This window comes from Neofelis nebulosa, chromosome 8 (genome assembly GCF_028018385.1).
Source record: "Neofelis nebulosa isolate mNeoNeb1 chromosome 8, mNeoNeb1.pri, whole genome shotgun sequence".
In the NCBI taxonomy this organism is placed as follows: domain Eukaryota; kingdom Metazoa; phylum Chordata; class Mammalia; order Carnivora; family Felidae; genus Neofelis; species Neofelis nebulosa.
Window position 1 is genome coordinate 87,439,746 of NC_080789.1, and position 24,609 is coordinate 87,464,354.

General features: G+C 39.4%; 1 protein-coding gene across 3 annotated transcripts in view; it reads left to right on the forward strand.

Annotated features, from left to right (window-relative positions):
- The window catches only part of RECQL (RecQ like helicase), a 59,473-nt gene that overhangs the window by 12,486 nt on the left and 22,378 nt on the right, over positions 1–24,609 (forward strand). For 2 of the 3 annotated variants that reach the window (XM_058743432.1, XM_058743433.1), the window contains exons 3-6: positions 10,996–11,193; positions 12,321–12,500; positions 15,331–15,437; positions 19,437–19,635. In XM_058743432.1, the coding sequence (XP_058599415.1) occupies positions 10,996–11,193; positions 12,321–12,500; positions 15,331–15,437; positions 19,437–19,635 (684 nt within the window). Of the gene's footprint in view, positions 1–9,076; positions 9,909–10,995; positions 11,194–12,320; positions 12,501–15,330; positions 15,438–19,436; positions 19,636–24,609 lie in introns of all 3 variants that reach the window. The other variant, XM_058743434.1, reaches the window with a different exon arrangement.

Sequence of the window (24,609 nt, forward strand, 5' to 3'; positions counted from 1 at the left end):
TTTTGCTTCCTCATTTTTCCAATAGTTTGAGGAGAATAGGTATTACTGTTCTTTAAATGCTTGGTAGAATTCACCTGTGAATCTATCTGGTCTTGGACTTTCCTTTGTTGGTAGTTCTTTGATTACTGATTTAATTGTGTTGCCTGTAATTGGTCAGTTTCTATTTCTTCCTGATCAGTTTTGGAAGGTGGTAAGTGTCTAGGAATTTATCCATTTCTTCTAGTTGGTCTTATTTGCTAGTGTATAATTTTTCATTGTAGCCTATTATGTAATCTTTTGTATTTCTGTGGTTCAGTTGTTATGTATTTTGCATTTCTGATTTTATTTATTTGGTTTTCAGTTTCTCTTTTTGTTTAATATTTATTTATTTATTTTTTTATTAATGTTTATTTATTTTTGAGGGAGAGAGACAGAGTGTGAGCAGGGAAGGGGCAGAGAGAGAGGGAGACACAATCCATAGTAGGCTCTGGGCTCTAAGCTGTTTCCCTCGCATATAACTTTTGCTTCTTTCTTGGTACATTTTTTTTTTTTTTTATCTTTTTTTAACGTTTTATTTATTTTTGAGACAGAGAGAGACAGAGCATGAATGGGGGAGGGGCAGAGAGAGAGGGAGACACAGAATCGGAAGCAGGCTCCAGGCTCTGAGCCATCAGCCCAGAGCCCGACGCGGGGCTCGAACTCACAGAGTGCGAGATCATGACCTGAGCTGAAGTCGGACGCTTAACCGACTGAGCCACCCAGGCGCCCCATCTTTCTTGCTACTTTTAAAACTCTCTCTTAATCTTTAATGTTTGCCGTTTTAATTATTATATGACTTGATATGGCCCTCCTTGGGTTCATCTTGTTATGGGCTCTCAGTGCTTCCTGAACCTAGATGTCTGTTTCCTTCTGCAGGTTAGGGAAATTGGAAAAGTTTTCTGCCCCCTTTTCTTTCTCTTCTGCTTTTGAGACCACTAAAAATGCAAATGTTATTATGCTTGAGGTTATTGCAGAGGTCCCTTAACCTATCCTGTGATGTGTTGATTCCTTCTACTATATTTTTTAATTTCAGTTATTCTATTCTTCACTTCTGATTGGTTCCTTTTTATATTTTGTATCTCTTTGTTGAAGTTTTCACTGAATTCATCCACTCTTCTTTCCAGTCCGGTGAGCATCTTTATGACCACTACTTTGAATTCTTCATTAGTTAGATTTGCCATATCCATCTTTCAGTCCTTTTTCTGAGGTTTTGTCTTCTTGTGTTGGGAACATATGCTCCTGTCTCATGTTTTTTGACCTTCTGTGTTTGTTTCAGCTACTTCTCCTAAACTTGAAGGAATGGTTTTGTGTATGTATAGTTGTCTTCTGTGCAGACTGTGTGTGCCTGGTGACTTTTGCTGGCTGGCTGAGGCTTTGACTGGTGTGGGCCAGGGTTTCTGGGACACTCTGTACTGATGTTGCTTTGGTGGGATGGCCAGAGCTGAAGTGGGCATTGGCTGAGGCAGTCCCAGGCCTTTCTGTACAGATGGTGCCCTGGCAGGAGAGCTGTAGCTGAAGTGGGTGCAAGCCAGGCTGTCCCAGGGTTTTTAGCATAAGGGGCACCCGAATGGTGTGGCTGGAGCTGAAGTGGACATGAGTTGGTTGTGGTGGGGCTGCTGGAACAGAGGCAAGGTTTGGGAAGGAGGGGAGTCCCAGGGCACTCCATGTAGGGGGTGCCTTGGCAGAGTGGCTGTAGCCAAGGTGTGTGCAAGCCAGTGGCTCCTGTGGCACACTGTGCAAGTGGCACTCTTGCAGGGTGGCTGGAGTGGAAGAGAGCATGAGCCAGGAGGTCCTGGAGTGCTGTTCACTGTGGTGTCCTAGCATGTCATCTGGAGCCAGTATGGTACAGATTTGGATTGTTCCAGGGTGCTTTGGGCCTATGTCACTTTGGCAAGATGGCCATAGCTGTGGTGAGTGCTGACCAAGGGTTTCCTGGCATTCATTGTACCGTGGCTGCCCTGGTAGGTCGGCTTGGGATGGTGTGGGCTAGGGGACCAGGACTCACTGAGGCAATAGGCCAGTTAAGGTGCCTAGACCATGCTCCCATCCATGTAATCAAGGTGGAAAGTAATGTATACTCTCCACTCAACCAGCCCCTTCAATCCAGAGAGATTTCCAGCAGCTTCCCTGCCATTTGGTGGAGTTCTAGGGATGGATCCTTTATATTTCAGTTCTGTTAAACTGTGGCTTTTTTTCTGTGTCCTAGGGGGTTCAGGGCTAGTATGACCAGGGCTTGCAGAGGCAGCAGGCCAGCTATGGCTTCTGGAACCCGCTCCCGTCTGTGCTGTCAAGGTGGACTGGGAACGTTAACCATGGCACTTGCCAGCGCCTCAGATCTGGAGAGAGTTCTAGGAGCTGCCCCACCATTTGGTAGTGGCCTAAGGCTGGTTCCTTTATATTCTAATTTCCCTTCCAAACTGTGGCTGTTTTTCTGTGTCCCAGGGCAGATGAACCTGCTCCCGGCCCTTCAATAGTATCCTTTCCCACTGTAGTTTGCAGCATAGGGGCTGGGAGTTTTCTTTGTTACAGTGTATGTCTCTTGCTGTTTTTCATGTGCTCTATCTTTTGTTGTGCAGAAGCTGTTCAGTCTGCTCGCAGTTCTTCAGAAGGAATTGCTCTGTTAATAGGTGTAGATTTGTTGTGTCTGTGGAGGAGATGAGTTCAGGGTCTTCTATGTTGCCATCTTGGATCAGAAGTTCTCTGTCAGTTAGGGTTTGATCAGAGAAGCAGAGGCACTATGCATGATACAAGGGATTTACTGGAGGGATTTAACCTTATGTGATTGTGTGAAGTGGTCAAGCTCTTCCCTGGTGTTTGTCACCTGTGTGTGTGGCACTGAAGTCCATGCCAACTGTAAGGAAGAGAAGGTGATGTACAGTGGGGGTGCAGAGGCAAACTGCAACCTGTGAATCATGAATCGTGTTTCTTAGCAGAACCTGTATTAGTCTCAGTGCCTCACAGTCTCCAGTGTGGATGATTCAGGAGTGGGTGTACATGCACATGGACTGGCATACTGCTTGGCTGAGGGTTCAGAGAAGCTGAAGGAGAACCAACAGCATCTGGGGGAGCTACAGACTCTGCTCTTTCCCCAAGGATATCTAGCAGCAGCCAGAGTTGTGGGCTTGATGCTGCCCTGTGCCAGTGAGGTCATCAGACCTGGTCTTAACTAACCTTACCACATATGGAAAACAAGGGTACTCTTTCACTTCTACTACCTTCCATATATCTGGCTGCCCAAGGAAACAACTGTCCCTTGTACAATCAAAGACAAACTCTTCTTCTCCCCAAAAAAGGGCACAGGTTCTTGTTACTCATCTTTGGATGATGCTCATTCCTCTTGCTAAATCACATCCTTCTTGGTAATCCTCTAACTTAATTCCTGAGATATGAAGTCAGCTACTATTAGCACATTTTATTTAGATGTTAGGAAAATAGGAAAAGGGACCTAGATACATACATACATACCTACCACCAACAACAAAAAGGAAGAGATGCTTATAGTTATTACAGTTCTGTTTCTCACCTGGTCATGTGGTCATTAGATGTTATTTTATAACTATGTTCTTCACTTTCGTATTCCTTCTTTGCTGTCAACAACACCTCACTTGGTTACAAATCCTTGCCCGGTGTGTGGACTTGCCTTAGCAGTTTGCTTGGATTTAGCTTTTGTAGTTTTGCATTAACTTTGATCACAGAATGTGGGAATACCAAAAGGTACCCTAGAGGTTTTCCTACATTTCACACATACTCTTCCTTATTTCAGTAGTGTTGTAGCAATCCAATTTCCCTTGAATAGTCAGAATCAGTCACCCAAGCCAGTACAGTAACCTCCATCTTTTCCTGTTGATTTACTGGCATGAGGAGCTCAAAGTGGTCAAGAGGCAGTCCACTTCCATTTATTTTTATTATTTTTTTTTAATTTAAATTTTAGTTTTAGTGAACATACACTGCAATATTGGTTTCTGGAGTAGAATTCAGTAATTCATCACATATAATACCCAGTGTTCATCACAACAAGTGCTGTTAATACCCATCACCCATTTAGCCCACCCTCTGCCCACCTCCCTCCATCAACCCTTTTTGTTCTCTATCCTTAAGATTCTCTTATGGGGGTGCCTGGGTGGCTCAGTGGGGTAAGCATCTGACTTTGGCTCAAGTCATGATCTCATGGTTCGTGAGTTTGAGCTCCACACTGGTCTCCTTGCTGACAGCTCAGAGCCTGGAGCCTGCTTTGGATTCTGTGTCTCCCTCTCTCTGCCACTCCCCTGCTCACACTCTGTTTCTCTCTTTCAAAAATAAACATTAAAAAGTCTCTTACGGTTTGTTTCTCTCTCTTTTTCCTTTGTCTCTTTCCATATGTTCATCTGTTTCTTAAATTCCACATATGAGTGAGATCATAGAGTATTTATCTTCCTCTGACTGACTGATTTCACTTAGCATAATACACTCTGGCTCCATCAATGTCGTTGTAAATGGCAAGATTTCATTTTTTTGATGGCTGAGTAATATTCCATTGTGTATATATACCACATCTTTTTTATCCATTCATCAGTTGTTGATGGACATTTGGGTGTCTCCACAGTTTGACTATTGTTGATAATGCTGCTGTAAACATCAGGGTGCATGTACCCCTTTGAATCAGTATTTTTGTATCCTTTGGGTAAATACCTAGTGATGCAATTTCTGGGTTATAGGGTAGTTCTTGAGGAGCCTCCATACTATTCTCCAGAATGGCTACACCAGTTTGCAATCCCACCAACTTCTGTTTAAATGGAACCACTGCATTTTCCCCTGGTAGAAGCATTCCTTCCTGATAAGACCTCTAAGCCAACAAGGTTCAAAGTTTCAGGGATGGGAAGCAAACATTTTATTAGTGGATCACTAGTAAGTGGTAATAGTAAGAAGAGCCACTCTCATTTCCACCCTGATCCCTAGGCTCAAGAATCCGATCTATAGGACAGACAGCATTATTCATTGTTTTGGTAGGTAAGGGCAGTTATACTGGCTTCCACTTAGTCTTTCCTAAGAGGGAACTGATATATGTATTTGGCCCATTGCTGAATGTATCTATTCTGATAATATGATCTAGAACTGGAGAAATAACCATAGAATGGGTTAGAGGATCTCCTGAGCCCACTGTATGATGGACATGAGCAAAACTGCATTGATCACGTGATTTGCATAAGTCCAGTCCCTGTTTTGACTGGTGGATCACCATGGCATTTGTCTTCCAGGAACTGTCCATTCAGAGTTAGTGTCCAGTAATTTATGAGAAGCTATTTTCCTTTCCCCAATACATAATTACCCTGATACATTTCTTTGGAGAACACTAGTGAGAAGATTTACTATATAAATTTTTAGTTGTGTCTTTTCTCACAGGGTCCCAATCTCTATTCAGGGGACTCTGGGTCTATAAATTGGTTCTTTTCTGGGAGCTGGTTGAAAGACTCTGACTCTATAGTGATTCAAGTCAAACTTAGTTTACCAGAATCAGGGCTTTGGATTCTGCATATTCAAATCAAGTAAACCGTTTCAAGGACATCATGATCAACTAGCCAATGCCAGAGTTCTCTGCGGATCAGACTATTCTGATTACTGTTTCTGCTCTGTTGCCTATTATAGCAACCACATATATCTTTTCTTTGGTTGTGAACTGAATTAGCCCTCATACCTTGGAAAATCCATTATTCTCATTGATTCTGTTGATCTGCTTCAAAGGCAGTACTTCCCTCGCTGTCATTCCTAGCTTACAGAGAACAGTCACTGTGAGCTCTTCAGGGAAGCTGGGTAGCATTCTCCTTTCCTGAAGCCTCTGGATCCCCTCCTTTAGTGTATACCCAGAAAGTTCTAGCCCTTCAGTATCATTGAGATCTACACCTGTGTCATTCTATCTCAGCTTTCTAATAATTCATCTTTGGAGCCAGGTTTCTGGCAACCAACGAAGTAAATTATTAGAGCCACTCCTGGCCACTGTACTACTGCACTAAACCAGAATTTCATATTGAGTCTGTATCAGTGAATTTAGCTTCATTTAATATTCTATTCACTCTGATTTAGTACCATTGGGGTCTGTTCCCTCACATATTCCCACCATATTTCTGGTGATATAGGCATACCTCAGAGATCTTCAGATTTGTTTCCAACCACTGCAATAATAAGTCAATATCACAATAAAGCTAGTCAAATGAACTTTTTAGTTGTCCAGTGCATATAAACATTATGTTTATACTGTTCTCTATTAAGTGTGCAATAGAACGTCAAACAATGATGTTCATACCTAATTAGTGATACTTGATTGCTGAAAAATCCTAGCTATCATCTGAGCTTTCAGTGAGTGTAATGTTTTTGCTGGTAGAGGGTCTTGCTGTAATGTTGATGGCTTCTGACTGATCAGGGTGGTGGTTTTGAAGGGTGGGGTGGCTGTGGCAATTTCTTAAGACAACACTTAAGTTTGCTGCATTAATAGATTCTTCCTTTCACGAATGATTTCTCTGTATGTGTGATAGCATTTCACCCACAGTAGAACATCTTTCAGAATTGGAGTCAGTCCTCTGAAAACTTGTCACTGCTCTATCAACTAAGTTTATGTAATATTCTAAATCCTTGGTTGTCCTTTCAACCATCTTCACAGCATCTTCACTGGGAGTAGATTCCATCTCAAGAAACCACTTTCTTTGTTCATTTAACTTCTGTTAAAGTTTTATCATGAGATGGCAGCAATTCAGTCACATCTTCAGGCTCCACTTTTTTTTTTTTTAAGTTTATTTATTTATTTTGAGAGAGAGAAAGAATGAGCAGGGGAGGAACAGAGAGAGAGAGAATCCCAAGCAGGCTCCACACTGTCAACACAGAGCCAATGCAGCACTTGAACTCATGAACCGTGAGATTGTGACCTGAGCCGAAACCAAGAGATGGACGCTTAACCCACTGAGCCACCTAGGTGTCCCAGGCTCCACTTCTAATTCTAGTTCTCTTGCTATTCCCACCTCATCTGCAGTGACTTACTCCACTGAAATCTTGAGCCCTTCATCCATGAGGGTTGGAATCAACTGCTTCCAAACTCCTATTAATGTTGATATTTTGACATTTTCCCATGGATCATGAATTTTCTGAACGGCATCTAGAGTGATGAATCCTTTCCAGAGGTTTTCAATTGATTTTACCCAAACCCATCAGAGCAATCCCTATCTGTGGCAGCTATAGCCTTATGAAATGTATTTTATAAATAATAAGACTTGAAAGTAAATGACCCATGAATTACAGATGGATGTTGTGTTATCAGGCATGAAAACAAGATAAATCTCTTTAAACATCTTCATCAGAGCTCTTGGGTGACCAGTGCATTGTCAATGAAAGAAATCTTTTTTCTGAGCCCTAGGGCTCAAATAGAGCTCAAATATAACCCACGTTATAAACAGATGTGCATAATTATAGATTCAGGCTTATAGAACACAGGCAGAATAGATTTAGCATAATTCTTCTTGCCCCTATGATTTTTGGAATTATAAATGAGCATTGGCTTCAACTTAAAGTCACCAGCTGCTTTAGATCCTACCAAGAGAGTCAGTCTGTTCTTAGAAGCTTTGTAGCCAGGCATTGACTTCTCCTCTCTATGAAAGTCTTACATGGCATCTTCCAGTAGAAGGCTACAATAAAAATCTGTTGTTTCTTGTGGCCACCTTAATTAATTATTTTAGCTAAATCTTCTGGATAACTTGGTGTTTCTACATCAACACTTGCTGCTTAACACTTTTATGTTATGGAGATTAAACCTAGCAAACCAACCTCGACTAGCTTCAAACTTTTCTTCACCTTCCTCACCTTTCTGAGCTTTCGTAGAATTTTAGTAAATGTGGTGCCGAAGTGAGCACTCAGCCTTCCTAGAATTGAAGAGAGTCAGGGCCTTGCTCTGGATTAGGCTTTGGCTTAGGGGAATGTTGTGGCTGGTGTGATCTTCTGTTCGGATTACTAAACCTCTCTCCATATCAGCATTAAGGCTGTTTTCCTTTCTTACGTTTCATACGTTTACTGGAATAGTACTTTTAATTTCCTTCCAGAACTTTTCCCTTCCATTCACAACTCAGCTAACTGACTCAAGAGGTCTAACTTTCAGCCTGTATTGGCTTTTGACATTCGGTAGTCTTGGCCCAGTACCTATAGGAGATAAGGGGTTCTTCTGGGACAATCATAGAGACTTTGAGGTTCCTTTATACAGATCCTACATTTCTCTCAGGTTTTTCAGCATATTTAGGAGGGGCCAATCAACTGCATTATTCTCAACAGAAATATTCTGTGACAGCAAACACTTAGTCACCCAGAGCCTTTCCCTCTCTAGATACTTAATTACTGGTGTCTAGATTGTAATCTAAATAACTTTGTCTACTACATGCCATGGAATACCAATTGAACTGCAGGCAAGGGTCATTAATGCCTAAATCTAATCAGATCGGAGACTATTCTAGGTGGCATAGAAGCAATTTAGAGAACCTGCTTTTAAGTTTCTTTTCCTCTGGAACAACATTTGGTATTGGTTAGGGTTCACTCAGAGAAGCTGAATCATGAGTGATTTAAGGGATTTATTGTAGGGATCAGTTCCTGTATGATCATGGGGCCTGGTTAAGCAGTCCATTGCTAGTCCTGAAGTCAGCAGTGCCAGCAGTAGGAACGGGAAGATGGAGATGGAGTGTGGGAGGGTAAAGATGAGCTCAAACCCAGGAGGACAAAATGGAGCTTGTCTGCCTTTCACTTGGACTTGTGTTGGTTGTGTAACCGCCTCCAAGGCTCTGACTCCAGATGCTGGTGCCCTGCAGAAGAGCTAGTACACTTGCCATAGAAAATTGCACAAGAACATAGCCAGGGATTCAGGGAAGCTGAAGAAGCTGTGGGCCAAGCTGCTGCCTCAAAGAGGTTCAGTAGGAGCTGGTGGAATTGGGTTCTGCTTTATGCCAGGAAGGTGAAGCAGCAGATCCATGACAATGTGAATGAGCCCCAGCAGCACCTGACATTATGCCAGCCATCTGAATGTAAACCTGACTGCTGTTTCATTTTTACCTTCCAGGTCTGAAGCAGAGTTCACTTGTGACCAATCCTAACCAGAATCATGCAGGGAAGGCAATTCTGGTATTGGCATAATACAAAAACACCATAACATCCTATTTTAAATCATAGCCATGAGATTTCATCTTATGAAAATTTGGGGCACTAAAGCTGGACACTGATTAAAGCAGGCTGATGTTTTAGAGAGCATCAAGGACATCTTTAAAAATTTTTGGTTTCTATTGGTATGGTGTCAAAAGGAATCTCACTTTGACTTTAATACTCAGATTGATTAGAATCGTACATTAAGTCTGCTTTATAAATTAGTGATGATGGACTTATAATGTCAATTCCAGTAGCACACTCGATTTTTCTTTTAATTGTTACATCAGCTTGTTTATAATCACCAACGCCTTATCTTGCCAACATATGAACCCAAATATGTTTTCATGAAATAATAGCTAAGTAGTTATGGGGTGAATATCACTCATCATCAGGGAAATACAAATCAAAACCACAATGAGATACTACTTCATAACCTGTCAGAATGGCTAAAATTAACAACTCAGGAGACGACAGATGTTGGTGAGGATATGGAGAAAGGGGAACACTTTTGCACTGTTGATGGGAATGCAGACTGGTCTAGCCACTTTGGAAAACAATATGAAGGTTCCTCAAAAAATTGAAGATAGAGCTACCCTATGACCCAGCAATTGCACTACTAGGTATTTATCCAAAGGATACAAAAATGCTGATTTGAAGAAGCACAACACACCAGTATTTATAGCAGCACTATCAACAATAGCCAAATTATGAAAAGAACCCAAATGTACATCGACTGATGAATGGATAAGGTAGGTGTGGTATATATATATACAATGGAATATTGGCAATCAAAAGAATGAAATCTTGCCATTTACAACAACATGGATGGAATTAGAGTGTATTATGCTAAGCGAAGTAAGTCAGAGAAAGACAAATTAAGATTTCATTCATGTGTGGTGTTTAAGAAACAAGCAGATGGGGGCGCCTGGGTGGCGCAGTCGGTTAAGCGTCCGACTTCAGCCAGGTCACGATCTCGCGGTCCGTGAGTTCGAGCCCCGCGTCAGGCTCTGGGCTGATGACTCGGAGCCTGGAGCCTGTTTCCGATTCTGTGTCTCCCTCTCTCTCTGCCCCTCCCCCGTTCATGCTTTGTCTCTCTCTGTCCCAAAAATAAATGAAAAAACGTTGAAAAAAAAAAATTAAAAAAAAAAAGAAACAAGCAGATGAACATAGGGGAAGGGAAGGAAAAATAAGATAAAAACAGAGAGGAAGGCAAATCATAAGAGACTTTCAAATACACAGAATAAACTGAGGGTTACTGGAGGGGAGGTGGGTGGGGCAATGAGCTGAATGAGTGATGGGCATTAAAGAGAGCACTTGTGATGAGCACTGGGTGTTCTATGTAAGTGATGAATCACTAAATTCTACTCTTGAAACCATTATTGCATTATATGTTAACTACCTTGGATTCAAATTAGCAAAAAAAAAGCTTCCTTTTGTTTCAAAGTTTGGTCACTTAAATGACTTAGGAGACTGTTGGACCACTGCCCTACAACACAGTAAATATAATAATGATCATTTATTAAATGCATAACTATGTGCCAGTTACTATGTTAAAACTTTCCATATATTATCTCACTTAATTCTTTAAAACAATACTATGAAAGCTAGATATTGTCCCCTTGTACAGATGGGGAAATTGAGGCTTGGTTTAGTGCTTAGCCTGAGCTAAGAGGAGGACCTAAAATTTAGGTCTATGTGACTCCAGCACACATGCTCTTAACCACCTTACTCTACTACTGTAAGTTTGTCTGTATTTCTGATGGTGAGGAATAGCCAAAAATCAACAGAGATACCTAAAACTAATTAATTATTGCATCTTTTTTTCCTTCCTCATAGCTCTAACTGAAGAATTGGAGTCTGTAACCAATGAGCTACATGCAGTAGACATTCAAATTCAGGAACTTCTGGAAAAGCAACAAGAGCTTATTCAGAAAAAGAACATCCTAACAAACCAAATAAAGCAGCATTTTGAGGATTCTGATGCTGGGGAAAGCAGTGAATGGGATTCTTCACCTGCTGCTTGGAATAAAGAAGGTTTGCTCTGTTTTTGTTTGCTAGTCTTGTTTCTGCTTGTTTCTTTACACAGGAGTTAAATCATTGTTCCTGGATCAGTGCTTTCTAGGCACTTGGAAGGGAAACTGGCTGTTCCTTAAGTGCATGGGAAACCAGTAGGCAAACCATTCTTTGCCCATGTTCTTTTTGAATGAAGCTTTTATTATTCACACTTCATTATTTTTTCCAAATGTGGTTCGTTTTTTTAAAAATTTTTTTAATGTTTATTTTTGAGAGAGAGAGACAGAGCATGAGCGGGGGAGGGGTACAGAGAGAGGAGAAGGAGACACAGAATCCGAAGCAGGCTCCAGGCTTTGAGCTGTCAGCACAGAGCCCTGACGCAGGGCTTGAACCCACGAACCATAAGATCATGACCCGAGCCAAAATCGGACGCTTAACTGACTGACCCATTCAGGTGCCCCTCCAAATATGGTTCTAGCAGCATCAATCAATGCTTGGAAAAAGAAGATTTTTTACTAAATTTTCTAAGTTTTAATTAGAAAAAAGTTAAACAATTAAAAAAAAATTCAAACTTGCCAAAGTCTAGTTCATTTTCCTGCCCTAGTGAACACCTTCCTTGATTCAAGATCTTGCCAAGTCTCATGTTTATCATGAACTATCACTTATACTGGAGTTCATAACAGTGCTTTTGTAGCCCTTGCTTTTCAGGGGTTTTGCTTCTAAACAAGATATTTACATAAAAAACTCCGCATAATTGTTAACTTGACGGTATTTGAGATTTTTATGATACTATGAATTCCTTGATCAACAATCAGACTGTTTTTCAAATGCCTGGTCAAGGACCTTCCTCTTCTGTGTAGGTTAATTCTCAACTGGCAAATATTTTCATTTTTTTTCTGATGGATTGTTTCTTACTATATATCATTAAATCTTTTTGCCTAAGCTTCGGAGTTAAACTAATCTCAAAATTGTCAGTATAAAGGTTAAATTGTCAGTAATATTAAAACTTACATAAATTCTTAACTGCTTTTCTCTAATATAAAAGCTGCCATTTACGTTTGTATTGCATTTATAATCCTAAATAATTCTAATATATTTGGCTTATTATTATTATTATTATTATTGTTTTATTATTATTTTTTGTCTAGATTTTCCCTGGTCTGGTAAAGTTAAAGAGGTTCTGCAAAATGTCTTCAAACTGCAGAGGTTCAGACTGCTTCAGCTTGAAACTATTAATGTAACAATGTCTGGAAAGGAGGTATTTCTTGTTATGCCTACAGGAGGTGGAAAGAGCTTATGCTACCAGTTACCAGCATTATGTTCAGATGGTATGTATTAATAAAGATTCGTTTTAAGTTGAACAAAGGAATTTCTCTCTTTTTTTAAAATGTTTATTTATTTTTGAGAGAGAGACACACACAGAGCACGAGTGGGGGAGGGGCAGAGAGAGGGAGACACAGAATCTGAAACAGGCTCCAGGCTCCAAGCTATCAGCACAGATCCTGACGTGGACTTGAACTCATGAACCATGAGATCATGACCTGAGCCAAAGTCGGACATTCAACCGACTGAGCCACCCAGGCACCCCAAGGAATTTCTCTTTTAAGTCTTAAAAAAAATAATTTCTAACCATACTTATGTATAAATCAAGTGCATTTTTAATTTCATTTATCTTAATGTTAATAGACATTTTAAAAGGTTCACTTAAAGAGGGAATGTTAAAGACTTTGAGCAGAATTGGTTCTTTTATATGGTTCTTCAAACATAATTAAAAAACATGTTGTGGGACAAAAAGTACTAGAAAAGGAATCTATAGACCTGGAGTCTAGTCCCAGATCTTTATTGAGTGTCAGCTAGGGGTGTTAGGCACTGGAGATAACAGTAGTGAGCAAAATGGGCAAGGTTCTTGTTTTCACCGAGCTCATAGTGTAAAGCAGAACTTTCTCAAACTATAATGTGTGTAAGGATTACTGGTGACATGATTGACATGCAGATTCTGAGTTTGTGTGAGACCCAAGATGTTGCATTTCTAACAAGCTCCCAGGTGCTGGGTTGCTCTTTGGGGACTAGCAGTGGTATAGATAGAGAGGGGTCAGCAAACTTACCTTTAGAGAGGCAGTCAGTAAATGTGATAGGTGTGGTTCATATGGTCTCTGTGGCAACTACTGAACTCTGCCATTGTGGTACAAAAGTAGCCATAGACAGCATGGAAACAAATGGATATGCCTGTATTCTATTAAAACTTTATTTACTCAAACAAGTAGCTAGTTCTTAGTTTATTGATACCTGGACTAGAAAATAGAGGTAATTGTAGGCAATTGCAATAAAAGTTTTGTGATAAAGTTTTTTTTATTTTAATTAATTAATTAATTAATTAAAAAAAATTTTTTTTTTTTAACGTTTATTTATTTTTGAGACAGAGAGAGACAGAGCATGAACAGGTGAGGAGCACAGAGAGAGGGAGACACAGAATCTGAAACAGGCTCCAGGCTCTGAGCTGTCAGCACAGATCCTGACGCGGGGCTTGAACTCACGGACCGTGAGATCATGACCTGAGCCGATGTCGGACGCTTAACCGACCAAGCCACCCAGGCGCCCCAAATTAATTAATTTTTTAATTTAATTAATTTATTTATTTTGAGAGAGAGAGAGAGAGAGAGAGAGAGAGAGCGAGCGCACGAGTAGGGTAGGGGCAGAGAGAAAGGGAGACACTGAATCCAAAGCAGGCTCCGGGCTCTGAGCTGTCAGCACAGAGCCCAACGCGGGGCTTGAACTCACAAACTGTGAGTTGGACACTTAACCAGCTGAGCCACCCAGGTGTCAGTGCAAAGATCTGGTCTGGGGACTGTCCAGAGAAGGCTGTCCTGAGGAAGTGGCATTTGAGCTGAAAGCTGAAGGATAAGTAGGCAAAGATAGACAGGAGAGGAAGGAAGAATGTTCACGCAGGGGAGCAGTATTTCTGAGAGCCCAAAAGTAAGAACATGCATGGTAGGGAGTATCAATAATCTGGAAGAATTTCAGTGTGGCAGGCAGTGAGGGGCAAGGCACATGGAAAGAGTCTTGAAAGATATTATAAAAATTTCCTTAGATGAGTGGGAAACCATTGAAGGGTTTTATATAGGTAAGAGACTTGCCAGAATTGTGGTTTAGAAGATGGAGGAATTCCAGAAATAATTAGGAGGTAGATTCAGTAGGACTTGGTATTCATTCGATTTGGGGTAGGAGAAGGGATAGTATAGAATGTTGCCCAAATTCTAGGCTGGGACAAATTGTTCACTGAAATAGGTTACATTTGGAGACATAATTTACATGGGAATAGAGAGAGAGGGAAGATGAGTTGAGGAAGGGGAGGTAGTGAATAGGACATTCTTTGGAAAGAATTGCTGTGAAGGGAAAAAGAGGGGACCCTAAATTAGGTGTCCAGGGTTTTTCAAAGATGAGAGAGGCTTGCCCGTGTTTAAATGTAATGTGAAGTTATCATTGATGAGGGAGAATATGAAAATACAGCAGAGAGACTATTTGAGATGTCAAAATCCCTGATAAAGTCCGAATCTGGTATATTTTTTAATTGGTCTGCTCTCTGGTTTATTTTAAGGAACAAACTATAGAAACATAAGGTCAGTGATTTTAATAATGTAGAATAGCTCTTACAGCTGTGCACAATTTCAATAATAAGAGAAAGGGGACACTATCAGAATTTCATCCAGTCAATAAACTGTTCACTGGTTTCTATGTGGCATATATTAATCTGGTACAGTACGTGGAAGAATAGTCTTGTAACTATCATTCTTAATTATACGGGTTGCTTATGTTTTCTTTGGAAACTTTGGAATAACTTTTTTCTGATATAACTGCTTACTACTTGACTTGATTTATGTTATTTTGCTAAGGTTACCAGTACTGATTGTTAAAAATGATAGTAAAGTAAAAATTCACAATCATATCTACTTTTATCTTTATAGTAACAAATGAGGGAAGAGATTTCTGTCTAATCTTATATCTGCTTATTTGACTAATGATCATTTATTTATATCTATCTCCTCTATTAATGAGGCTAAAAAAATAGGTAGTATATTGATGTTGTGATGCCCTCAGGTGAGTGGTTGAAACTCATTCTGGAGGTAGTATAAAATTTAAAGTAGATACTTTCTCTTTTAGGTTTTACCCTTGTGATTTGCCCATTGATCTCTCTTATGGAAGACCAGTTAATGGTTTTAAAACAATTAGGAATTTCAGCTACCATGTTAAATGCTTCTAGTCCTAAGGTATGCTTCTGTGGTTCTTTTTTTTTTTTTTTTTTTTTGATTTGTTTTTTAAATTTATTTATTTTGAGAGAGAGAGAGAGTGTGAATGTCTGTTTGGGAGAGGGGCGGAGAGAGAATCTCAAGCAGGCTCCATGCTCTTAGCACAGAGTCTGAAGTGGGGCTCAATCCCGTGAAAAAGATCATGACCTGAGCTGAAACCAAGAGTTGGATGCTTAACCAACTGAACCACCTAGGCATGCCCTTTTTTTAAAATCCAAACTCTTCACTAAAGTAGGAGCCTTGGTTACAATTGAATTGGTTATAAAATTATAAGCTAATAACTATATCAAGAGTTACAAAGTACTGTTGATGGGCCAGTTCTAGTCTACTACCTATTTTTATATGGTCTGTGAGCTAAGAATGGTTTTTACATTTATATTTATATATTTTAATTTAATTTGGTTTATTTGAGAGAGAGAGAGAGCATGAGCAAGGGAGGGGCACAGGGAGAGACAGAGAGAATCTTAGGCAGTCTCCACACTTAGCACGGAGCCTGACACAGGGCTTGATTCCACAGCCCTGGGGTCATGACCTGAGCTGAAATCAAGAGTTGGATGCCCAACCAACTGAACCACCCAGGCGCCCTGGTTTTTATATTTTTAAATGGTTAAAAAAAAGTTAAAAGAATAACACTTTGTGAAGTGTGAAAATTATAAGGAAGTCTGTAAAGTTTTATTGGAACACAACAGTGCTCGTTCATTTATGTGTTTTCACACAATAATGGCAAAATAGTTGTGATAGATACTGTATGGCCCACAAAACCTAATAATATCTACTATCTGGCACTTTACAGTAAACATCAGCTGAGCTGTTTTATATTATCTATTAGAAAATAGTAAATAAGAATTCCTAATTATACAATATTATTAAATATAAATGGTGCACTACTAACAAGATAACCTGTCCCTATGGAATCTTTTTGGTTTCGGAATGGACTCTCTTACTTTCATCTGTTGAATAAGCATTTCCCAACTATTCTTTTTTAAAAAGGATGTTATTGAAATTTTTTAAAGTGCAGAAAAGTAGAGAGAATCATAATAAAACTGTAAGTACCCATTAACCACCTTTAACATTTATCAACATATGACCAATCCTTTTTCAATTATATACCTGGAATTTTCCCTGCCTCCTCCCCTTGGTTTATTCATTTGAAACAGTTCCCAGATATCATATCATTTTAGTTGTAACTCCTTTAATATATATCAGAAAAAAAATAATTGCAATGGCATTATCATACCTAAAACAATTTAATATTGATTCATTAAAACCATCAAGTAAATGGGTGTCTGTGTGACTCAGTTGGTTAAGTGTCTGACTTCGGCTCAGGTTATGATCTCAGGGTTTGTGGGTTTGAGACTGCCATTGGGCTCTGTGCTGACAGTGTGGACCTTCTTTGGATCCTCGGTCTCCCTTTCTCTGCCCTTGCCCTGCTCGTTCTCTCTCTCTCTCTCTCTCTCTTTCAAAAATTAAAACATTAAAAAATATTCACATTTTGGGCCACCTGGGTGGCTCGGTTGGGCGTCTGACTTTCGTTCCGGTCATGATCTCACAGTTCTTGGGTTCGAACCCCGTGTTGGGCTCTGTGCTGACAACTCAAAGCCTGGAGCCTGCTTTGGATTCTGTGTCTCCTTTTCTCTCTGCCCCTGCCCCACTTGCTCTCTGTCTGTCTCTCTCTCTCTCTCTCAAGAATAAACAAACAACAAAACAAACAAATTCACATTCCTTTGTCTCATCAAATCTTACTTTTCTTTTTTAAAATCACGGTCCAGAATAAATTCATGCATTATGTTGTATTTTGTTGATCTCTCTGTAGATTCCCCTTATTTTTTATTTGTTTCCCCATGCAAATTTAATTTTTTTATTGAAACTAGGGTCTTTTTCTAGTTTGCTACATTCTGGTTTTTCTGATAACCTTCTTGTGATATTGTTTAACTTGTTATTTTTAGTTAGACTTAAAAGCGTGACTGTATTTGGTCTTTTCTTTTTCAAGACTTTATTCCCCATGGCATAAGTAGGAGGTACATCATAACCTGGTTATTTTGTGTGATGTTAAGTTTGGTCAGTGGGTTCAGGTGATAACTGCTTGTTCTGTTATTATCAAGTTCTTTGTCCCCTTTTCATCCATTGGCTTTAAAGCCACTGATGATTATTGCCTGCCTTTAAGTAACAGCTCTAATTAGGGGCTTCCAAAGTGGTGATTTCTCCTTCTGTCACTCCTTCTTTTATTAGCTAGGCATTTTCTATAAAGAACTTTTTCCTTATAAACCTTTGCAGGTTGAGAATTGTTTCCCATTCTTTCCCAGTTGTCAGAGAGTTGTTTTCTTAGCATTCTCCAAAGGTGGTCAATAAGATCTTTTTTGTTTTTTTAAGTATCATTATAAACCTACGAGTATCTAGCGTATTTGATAGATCTTAATCCATATTATTGTTTTTTGTGCTGAAATAGCCCCATCTTTGAGCAGTGAGCATCTCTTCAAGTTGGCTCCTGAATCTTTTTTCTTCATCCCATAGTTTTTGACTCCTTGCTTTTTTGTAAAGTTACTCCATGCTCAGTTTGCATATTTCCTCTCAGACCTGGCATCAGCCATATCTCCAGGTAGCCCTGGTTCCTTGGTTTTTCCCATCTATTTCTATTTTATTGAAACTGTCATGTCCTAACTGCTCTCTTATTCAATGGATGAATGTGGAGAACATTGCTTTCTAGTACTGTACTTCTTTAACACTGAAAAAGAGTAATAATTTGAACTGTATCACGACTGAAAAGTTGGAGAGAAAATAAAGAGAAGGGATATGTCAAGTCCAAATTTCTGTTTGCTTTCGCTAGCAGTTCATAGGATGTGAATACAAATCTTTTTAATCTTGCTGCTCCACTTTGCCAGAAATTCTGGTGTTTTTTTTTCTTTTTTAACTCCTCCATTTCTGAGGAAATAGCCTTATGTTTGCTCCCCTAAGATTTCTGAGACATTTAGGACCAGTTGAAATGTTTAATGTACTTTAGTCATTCCTTAAGAAACTTAAGGATTCTTGAGGAATTAGCAAATGGTTTTGCTGGGATACTGAAAGCAGTTTGGACTTTGTCCATCACGTTCACCATTGTTTCTTTACACTTCTTTTGGTCCTAATTAGGTTAGAAGGAAAAATATGACACCTAATGTGCTAAATATTTTATGAAATAGAGCACTAAGAACCTAATAACTGTGAGATTTTAGGATTTATTTTTTATTATATATAAGTATATATTTTATTTTATAAAATCATAATTCAATGAATAAGATACTTTATAAAACCTAAAGAGATTGCATAGATTTGATAGCATCATTAAAGTAGCTAATAAAGAATAGATTTTGTTCAGATACATGAAGAGATCACAAATACAATGTTAAAATTAATAAAACCCAACTTTATAACCATCCCTATTGCATTTAGCTCATATTTTGGCATTTATATGAACAACTTAGAATTATGTCTTCATAGAGTAAATGCCTATTGGAGTGTTTTCATTTTTACTTTTCTCTTTTTTGTCAAATGAGATTATTCTTTTATCAATATTTGGTTATAAGTAAATAACTAAAATGCTATTTACAGCTGCCCTGAAGTTTAGTACTGGGACATGGTCACAATTTTAATGAACTCAACATCTGCTAAAACAGTTTAAGGCTGGGGCACCTGGGTGGCGCAGTCGGTTAAGCGTCCGACTTCAGCCAGGTCACGATCTCGCGGTCTGTGAGTTCGAGCCCCGCGTCAGGCTCTGGGCTGATGGCTCGGAGCCTGGAGCCTGTTTCCAATTCTGTGTCTCCCTCTCTCTCTGCCCCTCCCCCGTTCATGCTCTGTCTCTCTCTGTCCCAAAAACAAAAAACAGTTTAAGGCTGTTGCTTTGAGTATTGAGTATCTTAATTTACTGCTTAGCATCCCCACTGGCTAGCTCATTTCCGTCATTATGTCTGTTTCTCCTTCCAACAGGAGCATGTGAAATGGGTTCATGCTGAAATGGTAAATAAAAATTCCAAGCTAAAGCTAATTTATGTGACTCCAGAGAAAATTGCAAAAAGCAAAATGTTCATGTCAAGACTAGAGAAAGCCTATGAAGCAAGGAGATTTACCCGAATTGCTGTGGATGAAGTTCACTGCTGTAGCCACTGGGGACATGATTTCAGACCTGGTATGTATGATGTGTCTAGAAAACTCCTTGATTCTAGGGACTGTTTTCTTATATGATGGAAATCCCTGCTTCCATTAAAATTATTTTCTCAGCCAGTTATTACTCATTTTCTCTTGCCTTAACTTACGGGGAACCAAGAGGCAGAATTTTAATCTCTACTCCCCGCCATGGTAGTGCTTAGTCTGATTGCCTTTATCCCTTGAAATGTATGTTTCTTAAACATTATTCTCTCCCATCTTTAGCCATAAAGATTTACTGACATCCAGGTTCTCTCTCACATCTGTTGAGGAATTAGGATCTCCTTCAAGGTCGTCTTCAGGGTCTTTGGCATCCACTTCCAGATCTACACTCAACTAACACCTCAGGGTTAAAGTTCTGTGGGATATTTGAGTAACCTGTTTCTTTACTTCTCCAACTTAATCCTACATGGCCAGAAGCAGATCACTCAGACTTATTCTGTGTAAGATGGTCTTAGATTTAAAAAGTCCTAAAAAAATAAAAAATAAAAAAAAATAAAAAGTCCTGCTCGTGATTTCAACCTCATTTCTTTCTGAACCTGCTTTCACACTCATATGGTTCCCCTGGGGTCCTCTTTAATCTGTCCTTATATTTGCCCACTGCTCTAGGCCCCACCTGATGGCCACTGTTTCCTCCTTCCAGACTCTTCTGTTGCCACTTTTCTGTTGTGTTTCTCGTGGATTGCCTGGCATTTTACCTACTTCAGTCTCTGTGCCAGACTTTTCTTCTGGACCCATCCAGGCTTCTGCTTTCTCTATGCCTGCTGTTTCAGTACTAAGCATTGGTGGGAAAAAATTGCAGAACTGCATTAATTTCCACCTCAGTTCAGCTTTCATCGTACCCCGCTATCTTTTTCTTGTTCCTGTTTTGTCTCCTGCATACATTTCTTCCAATGAGCTTTTCATGCCGCTAACTTTTCTTTAGGTCCTAACTCATACTTAGCAGATGTCTCCCAGAGCCCGGAAAGTAGGTGCCAGCAGGTATGGACGTCTTCTCTTTCCCCTTCCAAACATTAGTAATCTTGTTTTGTTTTATTTTGTTTTTTCTTAAGGCAAAAGGGACCATTTCTTTATAAGTTACTATGACTCCTTCCGCTTCATCCTTTCCTGCCTTCTTAACTTTGACTTTGTCAAAGTCTTCACTCCTGCATCTTCAGACTTTACAAAAACAAACATTAGAAGCCCAAGTAGTCTTTGGCCTTTTCCACCCCTTTATGGCATTGTCCTATTTCTGTTCTTCTTTTTGCCTCCTCCTCTAAACTCTCTCCCCTTCTCACCTTTATTCCTTTTTGACTTCACTGAGTCGCTTCTGCCTCTGCCACTCTGCTTAGGGGTGAGCTGAGACCTCACTCCCCACTGCTTAATGCTGTGGGCTCATCTGCATTCCCCTTCCTGCTCACTTTCAGGAGCATTTCCTGCACTCACCTCTCTCCTTGCCACTTTCGCCTCCCTCAGTGACGGAACGCTTTCCACGCTCACTGCTGCCTTCTTCCTTTGCTGCCACCTCAAATGTTAGTGTTCTCTATGGTTCCGATCTCTTTCACCTTTTCTTACACTTCCCCAGGCCTAGTGGACTTGTGGCCTGAAGACACATTCACTGCCTTCAGAATTATTTGGGACACAGGTAATTTTTAAAATTTTGTTTTAAATGCCTCAGTACAAATACTGTCCTTTCTACAAAAGACCCCACCATCTTAATCAGACTACTCCAAAGAGTTGTTACCTGGTAGCTAGTGGAAATGCTAGGTTTCTGACCCTTACCTTATATTTCCAACCTCAGTGCTGATCACTTAGGATGAGAACCATTGCTTGTGTATTACCATAACTTGTGTTGGCTCTGTAGATTACCTGCCAGCTGTAATCAGTTTTTCCCATGTCTAGTCCTGTTACTCCTCAGCTGTAGATTTATATTCCTAATTGTTTATTAGAAATGTGTACCCATTTGGGGCGCCTGGATGGCGCAGTCGGTTAAGCGTCCGACTTCAGCCAGGTCACGATCTCGCGGTCCGTGAGTTCGAGCCCCGCGTCAGGCTCTGGGCTGATGGCTCGGAGCCTGGAGCCTGTTTCCAATTCTGTGTCTCCCTCTCTCTCTGCCCCTCCCCCGTTCATGCTCTGTCTCTGTCTGTCCCAAAAATAAATAAAAAACATTAAAAAAAAAAAAAAAAAAAAAAAAGAAATGTGTACCCATTTAAAAAACTGTTTGAGATATAATTGACATATAACATTGCACTTATTAGTCTTAGTTGTGTAAGATAGTTATTTGACATATGCATATACTGGGAAGTGATTATTACAGTAAGTTTAGTTACATCATCGATACACATAGTTGCAAAATCTTTTTTCTCTTTATGAGAACTTTCAAGATTTACTCCCTTAGCGACTTAACATACAGTATTATCACTATTGAGCATTACTATAAGTGTGTACATTTTGACTCCCTTCACCCATTTTTCCCACACTATGCCTCACTTCTGGCAACCACCATTGTGTTCTCTGTATCTTTGAGATGTTTTTTGTTTGTTTGTTTTAAGATTTCACATGTCAGTGATGTCATACAATGTCTTTCTCTGGCTGACTTACATCACTTAGCATAATGCTATCAAGCTTCATCCATGTTGTTGCAAATAGAATTTCCTCTTTTATGGCCAAATAATATTCCATTGTGTGTGTATGTATATATACATAGCACATTTTCTTTATCTGTACATCAGTGCACACTTACATTTTTTTCCATGTCTTGGTTATTATAAATAATGCTACAGTGAACATAGTGGCTTAGATATCTTTTCAAGATAATGATTTTGTTTCCTTTGGGTAAAGACTTAGAAGTGGAATTGTTAGATCATAAAGTAGTTTTATTTTTAAATTAAAAAAAATTTTTTTTATTGTTTGTTTTTGAGAGAGAGAAAGAAAGAGTATGAGCAGGGAAGGGGCAGAGAGAGGGAGACACAGAATCTGAAGCAGGCTCCAGGCTCTGAGCTGTCAGCATAGAGCCCAACACAAGGCTTGAACTTGTGAACCATGAGATCATGACCTGAGCCAAAGTTGGATGCTTAACCAACTGAGCCACGCAGATGCCCCTATTTTTAAATTTTTGAGGAACCTCTGTACTGTTTTCCGTAGCAGCCACATTAATTTACATTGCTAACACCAGTGCATCGGGGTTTCTCTTTTCTCTCACATTTCTTATTTCTTGTATTTTTGATAATAGCCATTGTAACAGGTGTGAGGTGATACTTCATTGTGGTTTTGATTTTCATTTCACTGATGATTAGTGATGCTGAATACTTTTTCATTTACGCATTGCCTATTTGTATGTCTTCTCTAGAAAAAATATCTATCTAGATCCTCCACCTATTTTTCAGTTGTAATTTTTAGGTATTTTTGCTATTGAGATAAATGAATTCTTTGTGTAGTTTTTATGTTGACATTTTATCATATAGTTGCAAATATTTTTTCCTAGCCCATAGGTTTTCTTTGCTGTACAAAAGTGTTTTATAGTTTTATGTAGCATCGTGCTCATATATACATACCACATCATCTTTATCCATTCATCAGTTGATGGACGTTTGGGCTCTTTCTACAATTTGGCTCTGGTTGATAGCACTGCTATAAACATTGGGATACATGTGCCCCTATGAATCAGCATTCCTGTATCCTTTGGATAAAGTCCTAGAAGTACTATTGCTGGATCGCAGGATAATTCTATTTTTAACTTTTTGAGGAACCTCCACACTATTTTCAGAATGACTGCACCATTTTACATTCCCACCAACAGCCCAAGAGGGTTCCTCTTTCTCCACATCCTTGACACATCTGTTGTTTCTTGAGTTGTTAATTTTAGCCCCTCTGACCAGTGTGAGGTGGTATCTCAATGTGGTTTTGATTTGTATTTCCCTGATGATGAGCAATGTTGAGCATCTTTTCATGTGCCTGTTAGCCATTTGGATGTCTTCTTTGGAAAAGTGTCTATTCATGTCTTCTGCCCATTTCTTCACTGGATTATTTGTTTTTCAGGTGTTGAGTTTGATAAGTTCTTTATAGATTTTCGATACTAACCCTTATCCAATACATCATTTGAAAATATCTTCTCCCTTTCCGTTGGCTGCCTTTTAGTTTTTTGGATTGTTTCCTTTGCTGTACAGAAGGTTTTTATCTTGATGAGGTCCCAATAGTTCATTTTTGCCTTTATTTCCTTTGCCTTCGAAGACGTGTCAAGTAAGCATTTGCTGTGGCTGAGGTCAGATAAATAGGTTGTTGCCTGTTTTGTCCTGTAGGATTTTGATGGTTTCCTATCTCACATTTAGGTCTTTCATCCATTTTGAGTTTATTTTTGTGTATGGTGTAAGAAAGTGGCCCAGTTTCATTCTTGTGCAAGTTGCTGTACAGTTCTCAGCACCATTTGCTAAAGAGGCTGTTTTTTTTCCATTGGATACTCTTTCCTGTTTTGTTGAAGTTTAGTTGGCTGTATGTTTATGGGTCCAATTCTGGGTTCTGTATTCTGTTCCATTGGTCTTTGTGTCTGTTTTCATGCCAATACCATAACTGTCTTGATGTTTACAGCTTTGTAGTAGAGGTTAAAGTTAAAGTCCAGGACTGTGATGCCTCCAGCTTTGGTTTTCTTTTTCAACAGTACTTTGGCTATTCGGGGACTTTTGTGGTTTCATACAGATTTTAGGATTGCTTGTTCTAGCTCTGTGAAGAATACTGATGCTATTTTGTTTGGGGTTGCATTGAATGTATAGATTTTTTGGGTACTATCGACATTTTAGCAATATTTGCTCTTCCAATCCATGAGCATGGAATATTTTTCCATTTCTTTGTTTCTTCTTCAATTTCTTTCATAAGCTTTCTGTAGTTTTCAGCATACAGATCTTTTGCCTGTTTGGTTAGATTTATTCCTAAGTATTTTATGGGATCGACTCCTTGATATCTCTTTCTGTTGTATAGAAATTCA